The sequence below is a fragment of the Aquila chrysaetos genome, chromosome 10 (assembly GCF_900496995.4).
Source record: "Aquila chrysaetos chrysaetos chromosome 10, bAquChr1.4, whole genome shotgun sequence".
Lineage (NCBI taxonomy): Eukaryota > Metazoa > Chordata > Aves > Accipitriformes > Accipitridae > Aquila > Aquila chrysaetos.
In genome coordinates, this window is record NC_044013.1 from 38694376 (window position 1) to 38712834 (window position 18459).

General features: G+C 63.6%; 2 protein-coding genes across 3 annotated transcripts in view; one reads left to right on the forward strand and one right to left on the reverse strand.

The window, feature by feature from the left end:
* Nucleotides 1–2382: 2382 nt before the first annotated feature.
* BHLHA9 (basic helix-loop-helix family member a9) lies at nt 2383–3353 on the reverse strand. Its single transcript, XM_030029219.1, has 2 exons — nt 2925–3353; nt 2383–2846 (listed from the first exon to the last, which is right to left on the reverse strand). The coding sequence occupies exons 1-2, from the start codon at nt 3351–3353 to the stop codon at nt 2595–2597; spliced, it is 681 nt and encodes a 226-aa protein (XP_029885079.1). The 3' UTR covers nt 2383–2594.
* Nucleotides 3354–7273: 3920 nt separating this feature from the next.
* The window catches only part of ABR (ABR activator of RhoGEF and GTPase), a 41909-nt gene continuing 30723 nt past the window's right edge, over nt 7274–18459 (forward strand). Inside the window, exon 1 of one of the 2 annotated variants that reach the window (XM_030028107.2) lies at nt 7274–7628. In XM_030028107.2, the coding sequence (XP_029883967.2) occupies nt 7286–7628 (343 nt within the window). In that variant the 5' untranslated portion in view covers nt 7274–7285. Of the gene's footprint in view, nt 7629–17291; nt 17537–18459 lie in introns of those variants that run through there. The other variant, XM_030028108.2, reaches the window with a different exon arrangement.

Here is an 18459-nt window from a genome sequence, read left to right on the forward strand (position 1 = left end):
GTGTGTGTGTGTGTCCCCCCCGCCACGGGGGGATGCTGACGGGGTGGGAGAGGTTGGGAAAACCGGGGTGTCCCCCCGTCGCCCAAACCCGAGGCTCTGTCTCGCCCCTCCGGTCGTCCCCCCCGTTCTCCCACGGGCTCCCCTCGGTGGCCGCCTCCGGTCCCGGGAGCAGCTCTGTGCTGGGTACCGGTGCACACAAGTCCTGCTGTCCCTGGGTCCCTCCTGGCCGAAAGCTTTTCCCCAGGCAAGTGGGGGGACACATGCGACACAGACCGGACCCACAAACCCCTTATCGCTGCGGGGGAGAGGTGGTTGAGCTGCCCAGTGCAGGGGCTGCCTGCTGCCCGGAGGTGTGAGGGTGTCTGGGCAGTGTGGGGGTGCTCGGTAGTACCCCGGGTTCCAGGCGCTCTGGGAAAGCATCCTCCCTCCGGTAACAGGGTAAGAGGAGGCACTGGGCACGCTGGGCCGAGCTCACCCTGCTCTCGCTCTGCGTGGGCGTCCCTGGAGACGTGGCAGCTGGGGACGGGGACACCGGATTAGCGGCAGGTATGGTGGCCCTACGTAGGACCCGCAAAGGAGAAAGGGTGCTGGTGCAGGGGTGGGTTATGTCCTGTAAAGCAAACAGCAGCACCCTTGGGAGTGGGGGGTGCTGTGAGGGACAGGAGGAAGGGCTAAAAAACCCACAGAGCCTGGATAAGATGGAAGTTTTCCACCCATTCTGTGTTATGCTTCAGTTCCAAATTTGTCAAGGATTTCCCTGGCAGTGAGCGCCATTTACGGGGCACACCCAGCCCCTTCTCCCTCTCCGAGAGGTGCCCAAAGAGCCTGCTGCCAGCTGGGACCTGCTGCCCAGCCCTGCCCAGAGCCTGCCAGGCTGCTGCCCCCCCCAACTTCCCCCCTCCCGCCGGGACTTATCCCGTCCTGCAGCCTCCGGACAGAATTAGGACCCGCATTTTGTAAATGTGAACCTGAGAGCAGTGAGGTGACCCTGCTTCGGGGGGGTCTCGCAGGGTTATGCCCCCCCTCCTGCTTCTCTGGCCATCTGCTTCCATCTATCTCACTTTGCCTGACCACCAAAGCTGGGGGGGTAAAACCTGCAGATGCAAATTTGGGTGGGGGGCAAATTTGAAATTTGGTTCATGTCTGGCTTAGGGCTGGGTTTCACTTAAACCTTCTTTGAATGCCGGTATTGCTGAGCTCTCACTCCCGGTGTGATGGATGCTGACGGGGCAGAGCAGGGGTATGCGCTGCTCCGGGGAGAGCCAGAGCAGGGAAAGCCCCCCCCCAGAGCAGGGATGCTGTCGGGAGAAGCAGGATTCCTTCAGTGGACATCGCTGCAGGCCTCCTCCTGGTAAGGGGAACATCTGTTGGAGATTAAAGCAGAGATGCCTCACACTGTCAGCACTTTAAAGAGGCTCCTTTGCTGAGCAAAGAGCTCTCTCTCCTGGCTGCTGCTAGCTTTCCTCTGCTCATTGCCCAGCTCCCTTGTCCCACCCGGGGATTAAAGGACTGGAGGAGACCCTGAGGAGGGAGACTGGCGCACCAGAATGGAGGGTTGAGATGGTTGTTCCAGCATGTGCCCCCCCCCCAACCCCGGGCAGGGAAAGAGCTCGGACTGCCCTTGGTGCGTGGGCAGCCAGCGCTGGGGCTCGGCTGGGAGCACTGGGGTGGGAGCAGCGGGGCTGGAGGAGCTCTGCAGGGGCTCAGCACTGCGGGAATCACGCCGTGTAATTTGCCCTATCCAAAAATCTGCCGGTTGTGGTGTGCGCGTGGCTGTAAAACCCTGCCTAATTCCTGCAGCAATTCCAGTTTGCTGAGCCTCGGGCAGAAGGGAGCCCTCCCAGCCGGTCCGAGCTCTCTAAGCCAGAGGGAAGGGGCCAAAGGGGCCTTTTTAGTAAAATTTCCCCTTTCCTCCCCGCCGCTGGGACCGGCCAGGCACGCGCTCTCGGCCTGTCCCACCAGAGCCACTTTGCCACGATCAGGAGGAAACCGCAAACGGACGAGTGGGTTTTATGAAAGCCGACATCTGTCTCCCCTCCCAGCCTGGCCTCGCAAATCTGCTGGGCACAAACGTCTGCACCAATGAGCTTAGCATCAAAAGTCCCCGGGCACTAACCTTTCCCTGCTTCTGCTCCCTTCCTTCACCGACGGGAGCCAGAGCGACCAGCCAGCCAGGGGCTTTAGCGTCATCCCCACGGCCCATCTGTCCACCCCACACATATTAACAGCCAGCGCCCTGGTGTTGGCTTTGTCAGTCGTGTTTTCTCACAGAGCAAGCAAGAGAGAATAAATAACAGTGACAATCGGCGACAGCGAGACCTCGCAACAAGAAACACAGAGCTGGCACTTCCAGAGGACTTTCCGCCTTCCCCAGTTTTCCCGCAAAGCGGAGACCCGCAGCCGGGCAGCGCTGGGGTCCCGTACGACGTGTCGGGGGGCTCACGGCTCTCGCCGGCATCGCAGCTGAGCTCCGCATCCTGCAGCGCTCCTCTCTCGCGCGCAAGGGTCCCTTCCCGCTCCCCCCCCCCACCACCCCGTTTGTCCCACGGATGCGTTACCTTCCCGGCGCCGTCTCGCCACCCCAGCCCTGCGGGTCAGTGGATGGGGAGGCACTGCTGGTGGCCCCAGCTCTGGCAATAGCCCAGTTGCCAGGGGACCGTCCCGGTCAGGGGGTCTTGCAGGGTGCCCGTGTATCTCTGCTGGCAGGCGCCTCGGAGCCCGGGGTGGTAGATCCCGCTGGAGCAATAGGCATGGTTGGGCATGGAGCGATCCTCCTTCGGGCTCTCGTAGTGATGGAGCTGCCTTTCAGGGGAAAACCTGGCGTAGAGAGGGGACGGAGGGCAGCGCTGCGAGCTGGTGGCACCTGCGGAACTGGGATCCCAGGGGAACTGGGGGTGGCTGGCCTTCACCCCCGGCTCCGGCGCAGGGACCCCGGCTCGGCTGCGGCACTCGGAGTGGGCGCAGGGCCAGCAGCGCCCGGTGCTGTGCAGGGACAGGGACAGAGCCGTGATCCTGTTGATGGCTCGCCGGAGGGTAGCGATTTTAGAAAGCCTTTTGCCTCCGAGGTCGTGTTTGAGGGCCAGCCGTAGGGCGTTGAAGGCTTGGTTGTAGTCCAGGATCCTCTTGCGCTCTCTGACGTTGGCAGCCATCCTCCTGGCCTTAGAGCGCACCGGCCTGCTCCTCTTCCTCACCTTCATCCCTTCGGCGTCCCCCAGGCAGGCAGCTGCTTCCCTTCCCTGGGGGACCCACAGACCTTGCCCGTAGCATGCCTGGGGTGCGGCCCCCGCTTCCAGCTCCTCTTCCGAGCTGTCGGGTTCTGGCGCCGTGCCTTTCCCCGTGGCTGCTCTGGACATGGCCGCGGTGAGGGGGGAGCGGGAGAGGTGCTGCTGCGGTCCTGCCTCCTGCGAGGTGTGGGAGACACTCCTCCAGGGACACGCAGCCGCCTCTAAAAACCCCACGGCGGGGCTCGTCACGTGGCTCCCTCTCGACCCTCCTTACCTGCCTGCAGGTGTGCTTGCCTTGCGGAGAGGCAGAGGGTGAGCCCTGCCTGCCCTCTGCCCGCGGGGATGCTCCTGAGCACGGTGCCAAGCTGGAGGAGCGTGGGGTGCTGGTGTTGGGGTGCCCAGAGCTTGCGATGGGATGCTCACAGCCCCCGAGGCGGGGGGAAGGACCTCTACCAAACACACGTTGCAGCGGTTGCTTTAGTCTCTGCTAAGAGTTTGGTCGCTGCAGGAGTTCCCCGTGCTGCTCTGCCCTCTCCTCTGCTGGGCAGGCTGGCGGCTCAGCCTGGGCCAGGTCATCCCTGGGTTTTATACGGTGCCGTGGGGCATCACCACCCTGGCACGGGGCTTGGGCTCTGCTCCCCCACGCTCACTGGTGCTCCAGCATTTCTGTTATTTCCCAGCTAGGGGAAACTGAGGCACGGAGCGATGAGGAGAGCAGTGAGTCTTGCACCTGGGTGCAGGAGAAGACAAAATGACTCCTGCCCCAGGTACGGGGCTGGGGCGCTGAGCTGCCTTTGAGATTGCGCCTTAGGGCTGCCCCACGCAGCTGCAACCCGGCGAGCCGGGAGCATCCGTGGGCACGGAGGTAGGTGGGTGCCTGGGCAGGAGCAGCCCCCGGGAGCCGGTGGAGGAATGTGTGGGGCTTGGCACGCCTCTGCCCTGCGGAGCAGGAAGCAGGAATGTGGCAGGGGGGATTGGGGCAGGTGATAAAAGAGCTAAAGTGTTACCTGCCTCCAGAGCCTTCCTGTCCCTTCCCAGCAGCGGGGAGCCCGGGGGGGAAGAGCTGTCTGGGCTGGCGCTGCCGGGCCTGCCCGGCACTTACTCTGGGGAAGAAGAAGCTGAAAGCAGCTCCTTGTTCCCTGCATCCCCAGGCTGGTGGGACAGAGGACTTGCCAGGTGCGGCAGGTCCGGAGGCCACGGGGAGGGCCGGGTCCCCGTCCTCTGAGCAGCGTGGGACCGCCACGTGTGTTTATCCATCGTTTCATTAGCAAGCGGTCGCTAAATGCCTTCCTGTGTGAGGGGTAACGTGTTGAAAAATGGCCCAGGAGTGGGTCTGACAAATTGTTGGGGTGACCGGTGCAAAAGCAGAGCCCTGGGAGAACGTGCCCCCACCTCGATCCATCCCTTCCTATCTGATTGTCCCGGCTCGTGTTTGATCAATAGCCACAATTAGCGGGGGGCTATTTGTCTATTGCCCTTCTCCTCTCTTGGCTCTTTGAAGTTGGAGCTAATTTAGGTGCCTCTGCTCCAGGAACCCAATAAATCAGGAGCCGGGGCCTCAGGGAGAGGGGAGGACCAGGCAGAAGGACTTCAAAGGGAGGTGAAGCTTGCAAATATTTTTGAGCACTCACCTGTGCTCACTCACTATGGTCCTCTTGTTCTCCCCAGCAGCCTTCTGGCCGCCCAGTCTCGCTCTGCCTAGGAGCGGATGCTCCGCCGGCCACTGACTTACCCGGTGAGCTCAGCTCGGGAGCGAGGGGCTCTTCGGGATGCTTGAATGCCGGCAGGACATGCATGCCGGACCCACTTAGAGACGTGCCTGTCCAGAACGCAGCTAAGCAGGATAGATCCCTGCTGCGGGGAAGTTTTTGCTGGTGTGGGAGGTCAGGACGTGCAGTACGGAGCAGATCCGGAGGTGGCTGAGCTGGGCACAAAGCCAGTCCCGGCTGGGGCGATGCTCGGGCAGAGGGCAGGCAGCAGCCCCGAGGCCGTCCCCATCCTGCCCACGACCCCCAGGGAGCTCACTGGGGAGCACTGCTGGGGGTTCCCAGCATCTCGGCTCTGGGCGGCCCTGGCCCTGCAGCCATCCAGCCTCAGCTCTCGGAAGCGGGCAAGGCCAGACCGTAAATCACGGGTCATCGGATGCCACCTGCCGCCTGTAATTAGTGCATCCCGCTGGGCCATCCCCACCTCGTCCTGGATGCTTCCTACCTAGGTGCCCATTACAGGGTGGGAGGCCAGGAGGAACGCCCACCCAGGCCCTGCTCCCTCTGCCCCGGCTGATTTATCGCCGTGCGCTGGAGAGATTTATGGGCTGAGACAGGGAGCCAGAAATGTGTTGTAAGGCTCTGCTGGGCCCGTCTGCCTGACAGATGATGAAAGAGCTGTAATTATCCGTCGCCATGCATAAATCAGGCCACTCATGGCACTCCCCCCTCCTCCCCAGCCTCCACAAAGGGGTTTGACCCCCGGGGATTCCCCACTTCTCCAGCATGTATCACACTGGGCTCGGGGCACTGCTGAGCGCTGGGCACCTGCTTGTCGTGGGCAGCATCGTCTCAGGTCTCATGGGTCCCGCAGCCCAAAGGCGTGTTTTGGGTGTCTTTGCCCCTAACGCTACAGCCGGGTGGGGGCTGGAGCTCCCGCAAAGAGCCCCGGACAGGCTGCCCGTCACCCACTTTCATCCAGCACCCCCAAACTGCTGCTGCTTCCAGGTGAGAGCTGTCGGGACCACCTGGGAGCGCTGCCCTCACCAGAGACGAAACCCTGATGGGGTGATGAGGGGGCGGCCGACGCGGGAAGGCTGCACCGGGAGACCCGGCTGTGCCGACGGGAGACCGTGGTGCCGAGGCACGAGAGCCGGGGACCGGCGTGCAGGGAGGCGCCCACCCCTGCGCAGCCCCCCGCTCTCAGGTCGTGACGGATTAGGGAAGGAGGAGGCGGTTGTTGCGACACTGCCTGGGCCCCGTGGGTAAATAAATAGGGTGCTTTGTTCCTGCTGGGGCTCGGCCGTGTGGCACAAGGGACAACAGGCTTGTGAGTCATCCCCAGCCAGCCAGCGTGCCGCACATGGGAGGAGGGAAGGGAAGGCAGCTCCTGGAGACTCCTGCCTCTGCCTTGGCACTCCTCGAGGTCCCGTGCCCCAGCACCTCGCATGGCACGGGGGAACCGCCGACCCTGCCCAGGGTGCGGGGTTGGAAAGCCCCATCCCGTGGGACAGGGCAGCTTAAACGCAGCGGGCGTACGTGCCGTGGCACAGCGTGGGCGAAAAGCCTTACGCGGGCCTTCGTCGCCCACCGCAGGAGTTTGTTGCCTGCCCCTCCGTCTGGCTGGAATGGCCCATCCGTCCTGAGACCCGACAGGGCAGGCAGGGTGTCACCGGCCAGAGGATGAGGATGGCCAGGAGACGGACAGAGCTCCATAGCCAAGGCCGGGGCACATGGTGGCTGGGGAAGGGCAGCTCGGTGGCACAGGAGCTACCCCGCTCCTTCGAGGCTCTCGTTCCTGGCTCGGGGACGGATTTCTCGCGGCGCGTGGGATTGTTTGTGTCATTAGCTCTCGCTTTATTAACTGCTCTAACGCTGCCAGCACCACACACTTCCTCGCCTGCACAGCATCCTCCCGGCCCACATCCCCCAGGAACCAAAGGTCGAAACCAGCCGGGAATACAGCATCCCGCCCCCCGCCCCGCTTTCCCGCATCCCTCCCCGGCTCCCCAAATCCATCACGTAGCAAAGCCCGGACAGCGTTTGGCCGTCTTCCCCGGGGAACGGCAGAACCGAAGCTACCCGGCTACAGGTAACCCGGCCGTTTCTTTTACCGGAGCCGGTGGTGGTGGTGGGGGGCGGTGGTTTAAGTGCCGCTCTCCGCCCCGGCGGGGCCGTACCGAGGCGGGGCGGACCGGGGGCGGGCACCGACGTCAGGCCCCGCGGCGGCGGCGGCGGGGGGCGGAAGGCGGCGGCTGGAAGAGGAGGAGGAGGAGGAGGAGGAGGACGAGGAAGAAGAAGGGGGGGGGGGGGGGGGGGAGAAACTTCGGGCCGGGGTGGAGGGGGGGGGGGGGGATGGCGGCGGGCGAGGCGGCCCGGGCGGACTTCGCAAGGCATTGGCAAGCGGAGTTCCCGGGAGAACCGGCTCCCAGTATGGAACTGGGTTCGGTACGGGCCATGGAACGGGAGCTGGAGCGTTGCCGCCGGCACCTGCGTCGCCTACAGCGGGCGCTGGCCGAGGAACGCTTTAAGGTGGGCTACCTGGAGGCTGCCCTGGCCCGTGGTCCCCCCCCTCCGCCACCGCCGTCCCTACCCGCCGCCCCCAGTCCGCCGCCGAGCCCCGCCGGTCCACCCGCGGGCAGTTCCCCGGAGGGAGGCAGCGGCGGCAGCTCCGACGCGGAGGACGCTTCTTCGGCAGGTGGGTGCCGTGGGGAGGGGTGGGGAGGGTGCCCCGGGCCGCGGCACGGCCGTGGGGTGGTGGTGGTGGTGTGGGGGGGTGTCATCCACCGCCCTGCGTCCCAGAGCATCCCACGCCGGGGACGAGGGTGGCCCCCCCTCCCCGGTCCCCTGTGCCGTGCCCACGGCGCGGTCAAGGGCCGTCCTGTGCCGCTGCGTGGCCGAGGGGCGTCCCAGTGCGGAGGTCCCGTGTCGTCCCCGTGGCACGGTCGAGGGCACGCCGTGCCGCTTCGTCCCCACGTTCCCCCCGTGCCGCGGCGTGCCGCCGTTAAGGCCGTCCCGAGGCGCTGTGCCGTCCCCGGCGCGCGGTCGGTGCGCCCCGTGCTGTGGCAGGGCCGAGGATCTGACGGTCTCCCCGGGCTGTCCCCGTCACGCAGCCAGGGGCACGCCGTGCCGTCACGTCTCCATCGAACGGCCAGTGCCACCCCCAGCCCTTCGCTGTCCCCGTCCCACCACTAAGGTCACCCCAAGGCCCCGTGTCATCCCTGTCCCGCTTCCGAGGGCATCCCGTGCCAAGGCCCCATCCTCGGGCACGCGAGGAGGGAGGGTGGCCGGTCCGTCCCCCGCAGCTGGCTCTTGGTGATGTGCCACTGACCCAGGAGCCACATCTGGGGCTGGGACACTGCGGGAGAGTCACTTCTTCCAGGTGCGACCTGACTCACGGGGACATCTCTGCTCGGGTGACACCCTGCGATGTCCCACGGGGAAGTCCTGGAGCCGCTAAAGCAGAAGCGTGCCGGGGCGGCGAGGCGTCCCGGGGCGTTTCGCTGGGCGGATTGAGGACAACGTTATTTTGCAAGTGACTGGCTGTTTCGTGGCACTGAAGGCGCAGCCAGCTAGCGCTGTCGCCCATCACGCTGTCCTACTTCCAGCGGCCTGGAAGTTGTTATTGCATCAGCTTTAATCCCAGTTCAAACACAGTCCTGACAGCTAGGGAATGTCACTTTTTATGTCGCCAATTCTGCAGCTGACTTGAGTTAATTTTGTTCTTGCTCGATTGTTTGGGGTGGTGGTTTTTCCCCAAGGCTGTATCGTGCTGGTTTAAGACGGCCTGGGTAGCAAGGGCTCTGCTGTCGAACCGTGATTAATATTTAGTGTAATTTATATTTATTGCATTAGTCTACAGGGCCGGAGAACCGCTCGGTTTCCATTTCACCTTCCCGAGCCGTCTGGAGGTGAAATGTCCAAAGTACGTGGCTGCTCTCGGTGGTGTCTCCATACTGCGCCGGGCTCGCCCACACGTGTGTTTGTGCCTCTCCCCGATCGGCGGGGACCGGCCGTGGGAGCCTGCTCCCAGCCCTGCGGTGAGGACCAAGGGCATTCGATGTGTCGCCTTCAAAGGGCCGCCCCGAGCCCTTCTCCAGTTCCCCGTCAGCGGGCACTGGTTGTAGTTTTTGGAGAGCTGCTCAGCGGCTGAGGGGGCTCGAGTATGTTGGAGCACCCAAGCACAAATCCTTCTGATTTACACTCAGATCCTGCATTTTATTTATATCTGGGTAATGCTCCTGAATGTTTCCAAACACCCAGGATGTGCAAGGCCGCTCTCAGGCCGGGGGGATGTTGTTAAAGGGGCTTCCCTGGAGCACAGCGCAAGTCCCTGACGGTCCCAGCATCATAACTCGGAGGGGTCCTCCAGCCCCGTGCCGCCCTTCGAGGTGGCCGGACCGAGACCTTTGCAGCCGGTCGGGGTGAGTCTTTTGGGCAAGACCTTGAAATCCAAGGTTGCGTCCGCTGTGGTTAAATGTGGCCCCTTCCTCCTCCTCCTCTTCTTCTTCCTCCCCCCCCCCCCCCCCAAACGGGTCTCCATCACGGTCCCCAGCTCCTGCACTCATCCGAGGAGGCAGCGTCCCCTCTGCCGAGCGGCCGGCTCCTTGCCCTGTGGCACAACCGGGCTCTGCGCGGAGGTCGGTGGACGGCGGTGGCGATGAGCTCTCCCCAGCCTTGTCCCGAGCCTTTCCCGAGCGTCAGCACTTTTCTTTGTTGCGCGTTATAAGGGTGCCTGTGTGCACCGACGGCGCTGACATTTAAAAGCAGAATTTGCGAGTACAGTAAAACGCGTGCGGTCGTTGCCTGGATCCCCCTTTCTCCGGACAGTTGGTTAACTTGGTGCTCCCATTGTTTTCTTCTCACTTCTTTTTATTTTTCAGATATAATTAAAAATTCCTGATTGCGGTGCTGTTGGCTTCTCCTGCCAGCAGTCCAGGCTGTGTGTAACTCGGTTAGCACTGCTCTGCCTGCGTCTCTCAGTATTTTAATGTGAATTTTGGAGCTCAACAGTGCTGTGGCTGTGGCTGAACGTGGTCGGCCCCCGGCTGTTTCACCGTAACCTACGGCAGCTCTATCTGGACAGCAAGCGAAGGAGCGTTGAATATTGTCTTTATGGGAATTACCAGGGAAAGACAGTGGTTTCCTTTAAGTAGCTCGTGATTAATCTGATTTAAAGCGAGGAAATCTGCAAGATGCCCCTGTTTGTGGCTATTGCATGCGAGCAGCGCGTGTGACAGCCAGATACATGATCCTGGCATCTGAGATAACGCCTGTGCCAGCTCACCCGGGACCAACAAAATCTGAGCGTCAGCGAGCAGATGGCTAAAAACGAAGCGTGGAAGGGACGAAAATTCCCTTCATCTCAGCCGTCACCTGTCCCTGTGGCTAAACACGCAGCTGGCCTCACAGCTGAGTATGCGCGGTGCCGCGCGTGGCCGTGCCGGGAGGTGGCCAGGGTGTGCCGGGGTGCGGCGATGCTTCGGCTGGGTGCTGCCTCCATCACCTCCCTTTTGCCACGGCACGAATCTGGGGCAAAGGGTCCGGTGCTGGGGGTCGGTACCCACGAGGAGAGGGTGAGCTGAGCGGGCGGGAGGCGGCTGTGCTGGTGACCGAGAGGAGGGATGCGGTGATGCTCGTCGGGAGATGCTTTGTGCCCGGCAGCCAGGTAGCGTGCAGAGAGGTGGAACAAACTCGGCGCTGGGTTTCCCTGCTTTGCCCTTGGGAAGCGGAGAAAGAGGCCGGCTTTGCCACGGAGGTGGGATGCCGTGGGAGCTCCTGAAGCTCCTCTGCAAGGCTGCTGGGTTCGGGAGCCCCCGACCTGCCCTGTGCAGCACCCTCCACCCCAGAAACGCGAGCTCTGGGCTGGGGAGCGCTGGCATAGCTGGAATAGTCCACGATGGGGTTGGCTGGCGGATCTGGTTACGGCAGGATGCTGCGGCTGCGAGCTGTGCCGTAAATGAAATCCCCAGCCCTCTGTTTAGCTGGAATTACAGTTTCTGTCATGGAAAGATCTTGGAGTCACGTGGGCTCTTCTGCTCGCCCTGCCACACCACCTTCACTAGTACCTTGGGAAATGGGAAGGGAGGCTGCCGGCAGCCGTGGGGTCCCCGCCTCGAAGGGCGGTGAGCACGGAAAGGCAGCGGTGTCAGTGTGTGCACCGAAGGGATGAGGTGGGGAAGGGGCCCTGGGGTGTCTGGAGTCTCCGGGGCATCGGTCGCCTCATCCCTGCACGCCCAGCTGGGGGCTGGATTGCTGTGGGTGTTGTGCTGGGGGCTCCTGGCATGGTTTGGGTAAGGGCAGGGCTTGTTCTTGCTGCTCCATCCCTGCTTTCAGCTCGTGCTGCTGCTGGCAAATACACGATACTGCGAAAGTGGCATCTCTGTCCATCCCGCAGAAACTCCTCCACAGCCGGGGAGGTGATGGGGCAGCGCTGCGGGCAGGGTTCTGTCCTGCTGGCCTGAGCCACCCTTGGACCCTGCCAGTTCTTCGTCCCTTTCTTGGAAAATCCCCTAAAACCCTAGCAAAAGGAGAGCAGAAAATAGTAAGCAAAGTCCAGAGTTTATCCTGGTGCATGTCTTTCTGTTTGGGGTAGGTCACGGCATGCGAGAGGCAAAGGAGCGGTGATCCCGCAGCGCCCAGGAAGGTGAAGTGTTGCGTTGCCTGTGCATCCATTTCCCCCTCCTTTAGCACCAGGAGGGGATCTGGGAGTCGGTGCCGAAGCGAGGAGGTGCGCGGGTGGGAGTCGTCCCTCCCCAAGAGCCCCTCTACCACCTCTGTGTCCTCGTATTTATTTTTTAAATTTTTACTTCGTCGTATTTCCCCGCTGTTGGAAAGCGCTTGTTTGGCTGTGAAGATACTGAAAGTTCTTCTTCTGGCCAGAGAAGGCCAGACAGAGTCTCGGTGTTTAATTTTAACTGCTTAGGCGAAGGTACAAAACCGCAGTGTGCGTGTGTGGGTGTGTGTGAGCCTGCTTGGGGACCTTTGAACCATCTCCATCTGCTCTGGGGCCTGGCAGCATTTTGGGAGGTGGCTTTTCTCCATGAAACCCCCCTGATGGCAGCGTGACAACAACCCCTGCGTGATGTGGGGCTGCCTCCCCGGAGAGCGGTGCTGCCCGAGACAGGGACCGCAGGGTTAACGCTGGGGCAGGTTGGCGCTGTTAAAGAAAATCATAAATAAATGCAAAAGTTCACGAGGTTAAAAAGCCTTTGAGTAGAACAGTTGTTGTTTAAAAGCATACCTTTTAAATGAGAGCAGTAAGTGCTGGTCGTTGGAGTAACTTCCCTGTGATGGGCAAATAGTGGAGGGCTCCTAAAGGAGCTGGAAGGGCAAATGGGAAACCTGTGACCGGCTCTGCCCGCGGGCACCCCCGGGATCTCTGCCCCGGGGCAGAGCCGCCAGCAGCCACAGCATCTGCTGGATGGAGAAACAGCCCTTCCAGGCGCCAGCACCCCGCGAATGCTGAGCAGGGTGGACGTGCGGTGGGACGGGGGTCCCCGTCCTTCTCACCGGGCAGGGGGACGGTGGGTGAGCCGGCCCTGGTGGGTGCGTTTGGGCTGTCTTGGGCAAGCTGTCGTGGCTGGGTCTGGCTTTCCCCTGGCCTGCTCCCCTCTGCCATCAGCTCTTGCGTCAGCTTAGCGTGGTTGCAGTGGGAATCTGGCTGCTGCCCAGCATCACGAACCTGCATCTCCTCCAAAGCAGATCCTTAAAATTGGTGTGAGCGTTCCCGGGGCGGCTTCCTCCTCTCCCCCGGCACGGCTGCGGTACCTGCTCTCATCGGCCTAGAGATGCCGACATCTCACCCGGCTGCAGCATCCCTGCGCATCTCTGTGTGCCGGCAGCTGAATACGGTCCCACTGGCTGGGTATTTGTCCCCCAGCATTTGGGGCAGAGATGATGCTGAGCTCCCCCTGCTCAGCAGCGTTCAGGCGACGGGCAGCAGCACTGGGCTGCGTGCTCTGCCCCGGTGCCCTGCAGAAGGGAAGGAGGGGACGCAGTTCCCCTTTTAGTGCCAAGGGTGCCACGGGCTGTGCCCGCCATGGGGGCGAGAGCTTTGGCTCGGAGGTGGCCCCCCCCCCAGACCTCCAGGCTCGGTGCAGCGGTGGCCGGTTGTGGGCAATCGGTGGTCCCCAGGCAGAAGCAGCAGCAGGACGCACCAGAAGCCTTCATTAGGTGGCTGGCTACAGCCAGAAGTGCCCTGCGGGGCCTGAATACATTTGCATTGTAAGTCTATTGAAATCTGGTTTGGTTTTTTTTTTGGGTTTTTTTTTTTTTTTCCCCTGGAAAGACACTTCTGTGCAACGGGGCTCTTTGTTCGGCTGGTTCCTCCTCCCCTCCTGCCCAGCATGGCCAGCGATGCCGCCAGTTGGGATCCCAGCGGATGGCTCTGCTCTGTCTTCTGCTGGATGCTGTCTGTTGCGGCCAACCCTGCAGCAGCAAACGGAGGGAGACGCTTTCCCCCATGCTGGCGGGGGATTAATATTCCCTTGGGTTAGAGAGAGGAGACGGGTTTAGCCAAGGCAGCTCACTAAAGTGTGCATCCATCCCAGGAAAATGGCACCTGTGCCGCTGGTTCATGGCATTGCTGGGTTTGTCCTCCTGCTGAGGTCGGCCGGAGCAGCCGCCGGGAGCCAGCCGGAGGGAGCACACCGATCTCGCTGCATCCCCAAGAGACATCTTCAAATAGACTTGGCTTTCCCACCCCTAGTTACTTTATCAGTGTTTGCTAAGCAGGACAATTTGCATATGTAGATCAGTAGCAGCAATACTTCTTGGCTCCCTTGGCTGTAGCTGGGGAGCGGAGCCTGGCCAGCCTAAGCAGAATCGCGGAGGATGTCCTGCAGATTTGTCCCGAGATAAGTTCCAGCTGCAAAGTTCAGGGATTGTTTGAAGATCTGGCAGATAGGGAGACCTTTGTGCTCGGACTGGGGCTTTCTGCCACGGGCGGTTTTTGTTCCGACGCTGCGAACCAACACCTCTTCCTTCTCCTTCGCAGGTCCTGCGGTGGCAAGCAAATCTGGCCGAGCCGTTTCGGCGGCGCTGGCGCTGGGGCTGGGTGGGAGAGGAGCAGCCTGGGTCTGCGGTGCTGGTAGCTAAGAGCCACGATCTCCTCCCTCTCAGAAGAGAGACACGATGTGATAGCTGGCCCAGGCCTTCATCTGATATCGGAGGCTTTTTCCTGTGAGCAGCCACCACCTTTCTTTCCTTCTCTGTCTGGTGTTTTGAGAGGCCAAGGGCATTGCTGCTCCGGCTGGGTCTCTGCCTTCCTCCCCAGGTTGGCTGGGGGAGGACCTGGCCCGGCTCTGGCACCCTGCTTGGCTCCCCGAGGGCAGGAGGGGCTGCCCTGCGCTCCGGGCACCTCTCAGCCATGCCCCGGGGCTGCGAGCGGAGCTTGGGGGGCCGATACAGCGCAGACCTTGGGGTTCCTGTCCTGCAGGAAAGTGATACTGGGGGAGAAGTTTAATGCTGACTTGGACTGAGGAGCAGCACATCCAGGGTGCCCAGCAGGAAGGATCTGCTGTGCAACTTGGTGGGGACGGTGGAAACGTTTTCATTTATTCCTCTTTTCCCTCTCTGCAACCTCTGGCAAGGGGATAGCTGCTGCTCCGCACCAGCGAGGGGCAGCCCGGACCTCCTGGAGAGCCCAGCAGAGTGGGCACTGGAGGAGCTCGGAAAGCTGGGCTCTTGGATGGCGTCTCCCACCGCCAGCCCTGGGTGCCCACCGCCAGCCCTGGGTGCTGACCACCAGCCCCAGTCTGGCCCCTGGGCGAGCGCTGAGGCTCGTGTGGCTGTGGCTGGAGGAACCTCTTGCACAAGAGGCCAGAAATAGCGATGCGTGGGCCGGCGGGCAGGGGCTGGGCAGATGCCAGGCAGACAGCCAGACACCAGGCAGGCTGCGTGGGGCCGGCTGGTAGCGGGGAGGAACCGCAGGACTCAGCTTTCGGCTCTTGCTGCAGGGATGCTGCCGCTGTGCCGCAGTCGGAGGTGGGGGCAGTTTGGGGGGGGGGCGAGTTGACAACGTGGTTGGCAGTGTCCCTTCACCCGGGGGCTGTGTCACCGCAGGGTGATGGGTGTCTGGATGTGGGTGGGTGCTCCCCCTCCGGCCCTGGAGAGAGGTTCAGCCGCTTTGTAGGTTTTGGGGTTTTTTTTGTTGTTGTTGGTTTTGCAAAGGTGAAAACAGCATGAAAACCAAAGTAAAAATAAAGCCCGATGGTTTGGTGGGGCTCTTTTGTCCGGACTGTGCAAGCGCACCTGCCTAGGTCGCTGTCTGCAGCCAGATAAGGCTCATCGGGTGCAGCGTGGGGGAAGCTCTGGTTTGGACATCTCGGTGCATTTCCAGGCCACCCGCCCGGCCGGGCGGCAGGGCGCTTGCCAGCCTGGTCCTCCTGGACCGTGGCACTGCCAGGGCCTGCTGCGTGGTGTCACGTCGGGGGGGTGGCCAGCCGGCGGAGGGCTCCTGGTGGCCTACGGGTGGCTCGTCTTGAGTGCTCAGCTCATGCCCCGCGTTGGATAAAGAGGAAGAGATGCGAAGCGGGACGGGGGGGGTTGCATGGTGGCGTGGAGAGGCTGATGCTGTGGGCAGGAGCGGTCAGGAAGCGTGTCCGGCTGGGGGAGGCACGTGGAAAAACCCCTGCGTGCGTGCAGAGAGCTATGCATGGAAAACCAGCCGCCCCGGGGCGGCAGTGGGGGGGGGGGGGTGTGGGCTGCCTGCTGCCCCCACGGCTCTGCAGCAGCTGCACCTTGTGTTGCTGGTGCTGCTACTGGTGCTGCTGGTGCCGGCGCGGCACTTTCCGAGGCGCGAGCGGAGCGTGGTTTCCTGCCGTGAACGGGGTCGGTGTGCTCAGCCGAACCGCTGTCGCCTTCCTGGCAGCTCGCTGCGCTGGGCTGCGGGGGCTGCAGGGGCACGGGGTTTGGTTGAGGAGGATGGAGGGGACTCTCCGTTGGAACCTTTAAGGGACAAAGCGGGGACAGGCCGTGGTACCCAGCTGGAGCCCGGGGGAGTTGGTGGGGGACGGAGAGCGGCAAACGCTGTCGCATCGTGGTCACCCTTGGGCAAGGGTGGCACTGCCCGGCGCTAACGGCCTGGGGACGAGGGGAACGTCGGCGCTGGGCGCGGTGCAAGGGGGTCGTGGTGCCCAGCAGGATCCCGTTGGGGCAGCTGGAGGGATGCACTCAGCTCCTCGAAATCCCTGGGGCAGGTGAGGAGTGGGAAATGGGAGCTGTGGGGCTGCACCCTCTGCCGCTGACTCTGCACCCGCTGACTCGCAGCCCGGGGGGGTGGTGGGCTGTGGGTGCGGGTCCTTGCCACGCCGGGGCTGGATACGGCCCCTTTGGGAGGCAGGGCTGTGCCGGGGCGGCGGTGGCTCCTTACCCTGGATGCCAGGTGCCGGTGGTTCCATATGCCCCAGCCACGCCAAACCAAAGCCTTGGCATTGCTGTGCTCCCCCAAGACGTATCGGCCGTGTCCGGCATCAACATCCCTGGGAGCGGGGATCAGGTGGTGGCAGTGCCTTGACAGGGTCCCCTCAGGTTTCCCAGCCGGGCCGGTTGCCAATGCCACCCGCGTCCTGGCACTTCACGCTCCGGTGGCTCTACCTTCCCCTCGTGCCCGGCGGAGCGTTATCCCTCCTGCCTGGTTCCCATCTGGTCCCGGCGCCTGGTCCAGGCCCTTCCCCGCACGGCTGAGCCCGCAGGCAGGATGCGGCCGAGGGCACCGACGAGGGATGCTGCCCGCACCGCCGGGACGAGGGCAGCGGTGCCGGCACGGGCTGAACGAGGGCAGTCTCTGCACTTGAACGCTTGGCTGACGCCCTGACATATTGGGGTTGATGACTCTGGCACTTCATGTTTCCTTTGGCTACATGCAGCTGGGGAGGGCACTTTAACCCCTGCCTGCCTGTGCCCCGCTCTGCCGACCCCGGTTGTACGGGGCAGGGTAGGTCCCGGCTCCTGGAGGTCCTGGTTCCTCCCGGGGCTGCCAGAGCCAGGGACGGCGCGGCCAGGAGGATCCTCCGTCTGTCAGCCGTAGCGATTTGAGGGGCTGCCGAGGTTTTTCCGGGGAGGGGGCACAGCATCCCTGGGTCACAGGAGGGAGATAAGTCCATGGTGGAAAGGGTGATGGAGCTGGGCTCCCCCTTTCCCCCCCACTTTCTTTCCTTGGGGTGACCTGGGGGGCAGCCACATGCCCCAGTACCACCACCGTCCCCTCCTCCTCCTCCTCCTCCTCCTCCTCCTCCTCGCCGGTCCCCAGACCCCTGCGGAGGGTCGGCGTGGCTGCGTGCGGGGGGACGCTGAGCTCGGCTCCCCCCGGCGAAGCAGGGGCGGGAGGCGGGACGCGCTGCCATTGCCAGGCGGCACCTCCTTCCTCGGGCACCCCTGGCAGAAGAACCACCGTGTGCCCGGGCGGGCGGCCGTACCCGGCTCTCCAGCATCCAGCCTCCGCCTGGGCCTGCGGCCCCCCGCCTCCCGCCCTCGTCCGTCGCCTTTGTTGTGAGATGAGAACCGGCTGGCGGGGCTGAGAAGCCGGCACAACCCTCCCGAGCATGGAGCCGCTGAGCCACCGCGGCCTGCCACGGCTCTCCTGGATCGACACCCTCTACAGCAGTACGTGGCCTGGGCTCGGGGGGTGGCGGGTCCCCCCCCCTACCTGTCGTGTAATGCTGCGCGGTGCTGGGGAGGGATGCTGTGCCGGCGATCCCGTACCGGGGGGGGGGCTCCTGAGCTGAACCGAGCCCGGGCGAGGGGCAGGCGAAGCTGGCGGGGGGGGTCGCGCAACCCTCCCTGAGCATCCCGCGTGCCCCCGTGGCACGGCAACGCCGGCCGGAGTCGGTCCGGCCCCCCCCCATGCTCCAGGGATCTGCATGAGCCAAACGGGTGATGGTGGCCCCGGCACGGCGGGGCTCACTGGGGTCGGAGCAGCCCGATAACTGGTGCTGCCCACGGGGGTCCGTGGGGACGTGGGTGCTTTCTCCCCCAGGTTCCATCCCCGTCCCCCCGTGGCCGTGGGAAGGTACCTCTCCCCCGGCCGTGATTTTCGCAGCGAGCTCCGAGGCGCTGTGCCGAGGATGCTGTGGTAACGCGGTGTGGGTACCGGGGGGGCTGGCAGCCGGCGGGGCCGGGGGCGTCCTGCAGCAGTCTGCGGGGGGGGGGTGCGAATCCCCCGCCCCCCCAAATCCCACGGACAGGCAGCGGGGAGGAACGAGCGCCGGAGCCGTGCCGATCCCGGTCCCGCGGCAGCTGTCTCAGCCGTGGCCAAGGGGGCCAGAGACACGGCTAGAGGATGGGGGGGGCTCGGTCATGGGGTCCCCGTCGTTCATTCTGGGGGAACGTTGCGCCGTGTGGGCACCCTGGGGGTGGTTTTCGGGGTGCAGTGTCGAGCTCGGAGCCTGGCGTTTGTGGGGCAGCGAGATTTGGCATGGGTGCGTGGGAAGGCGGGATGCTCCGGAGAAGGAGGCACGGTGCCCGCTGCGCAGATTTGGCATCTGCGGTGCCCTGGAGGGAGCGGGGGCTGCCGGGGGGGGGCACGT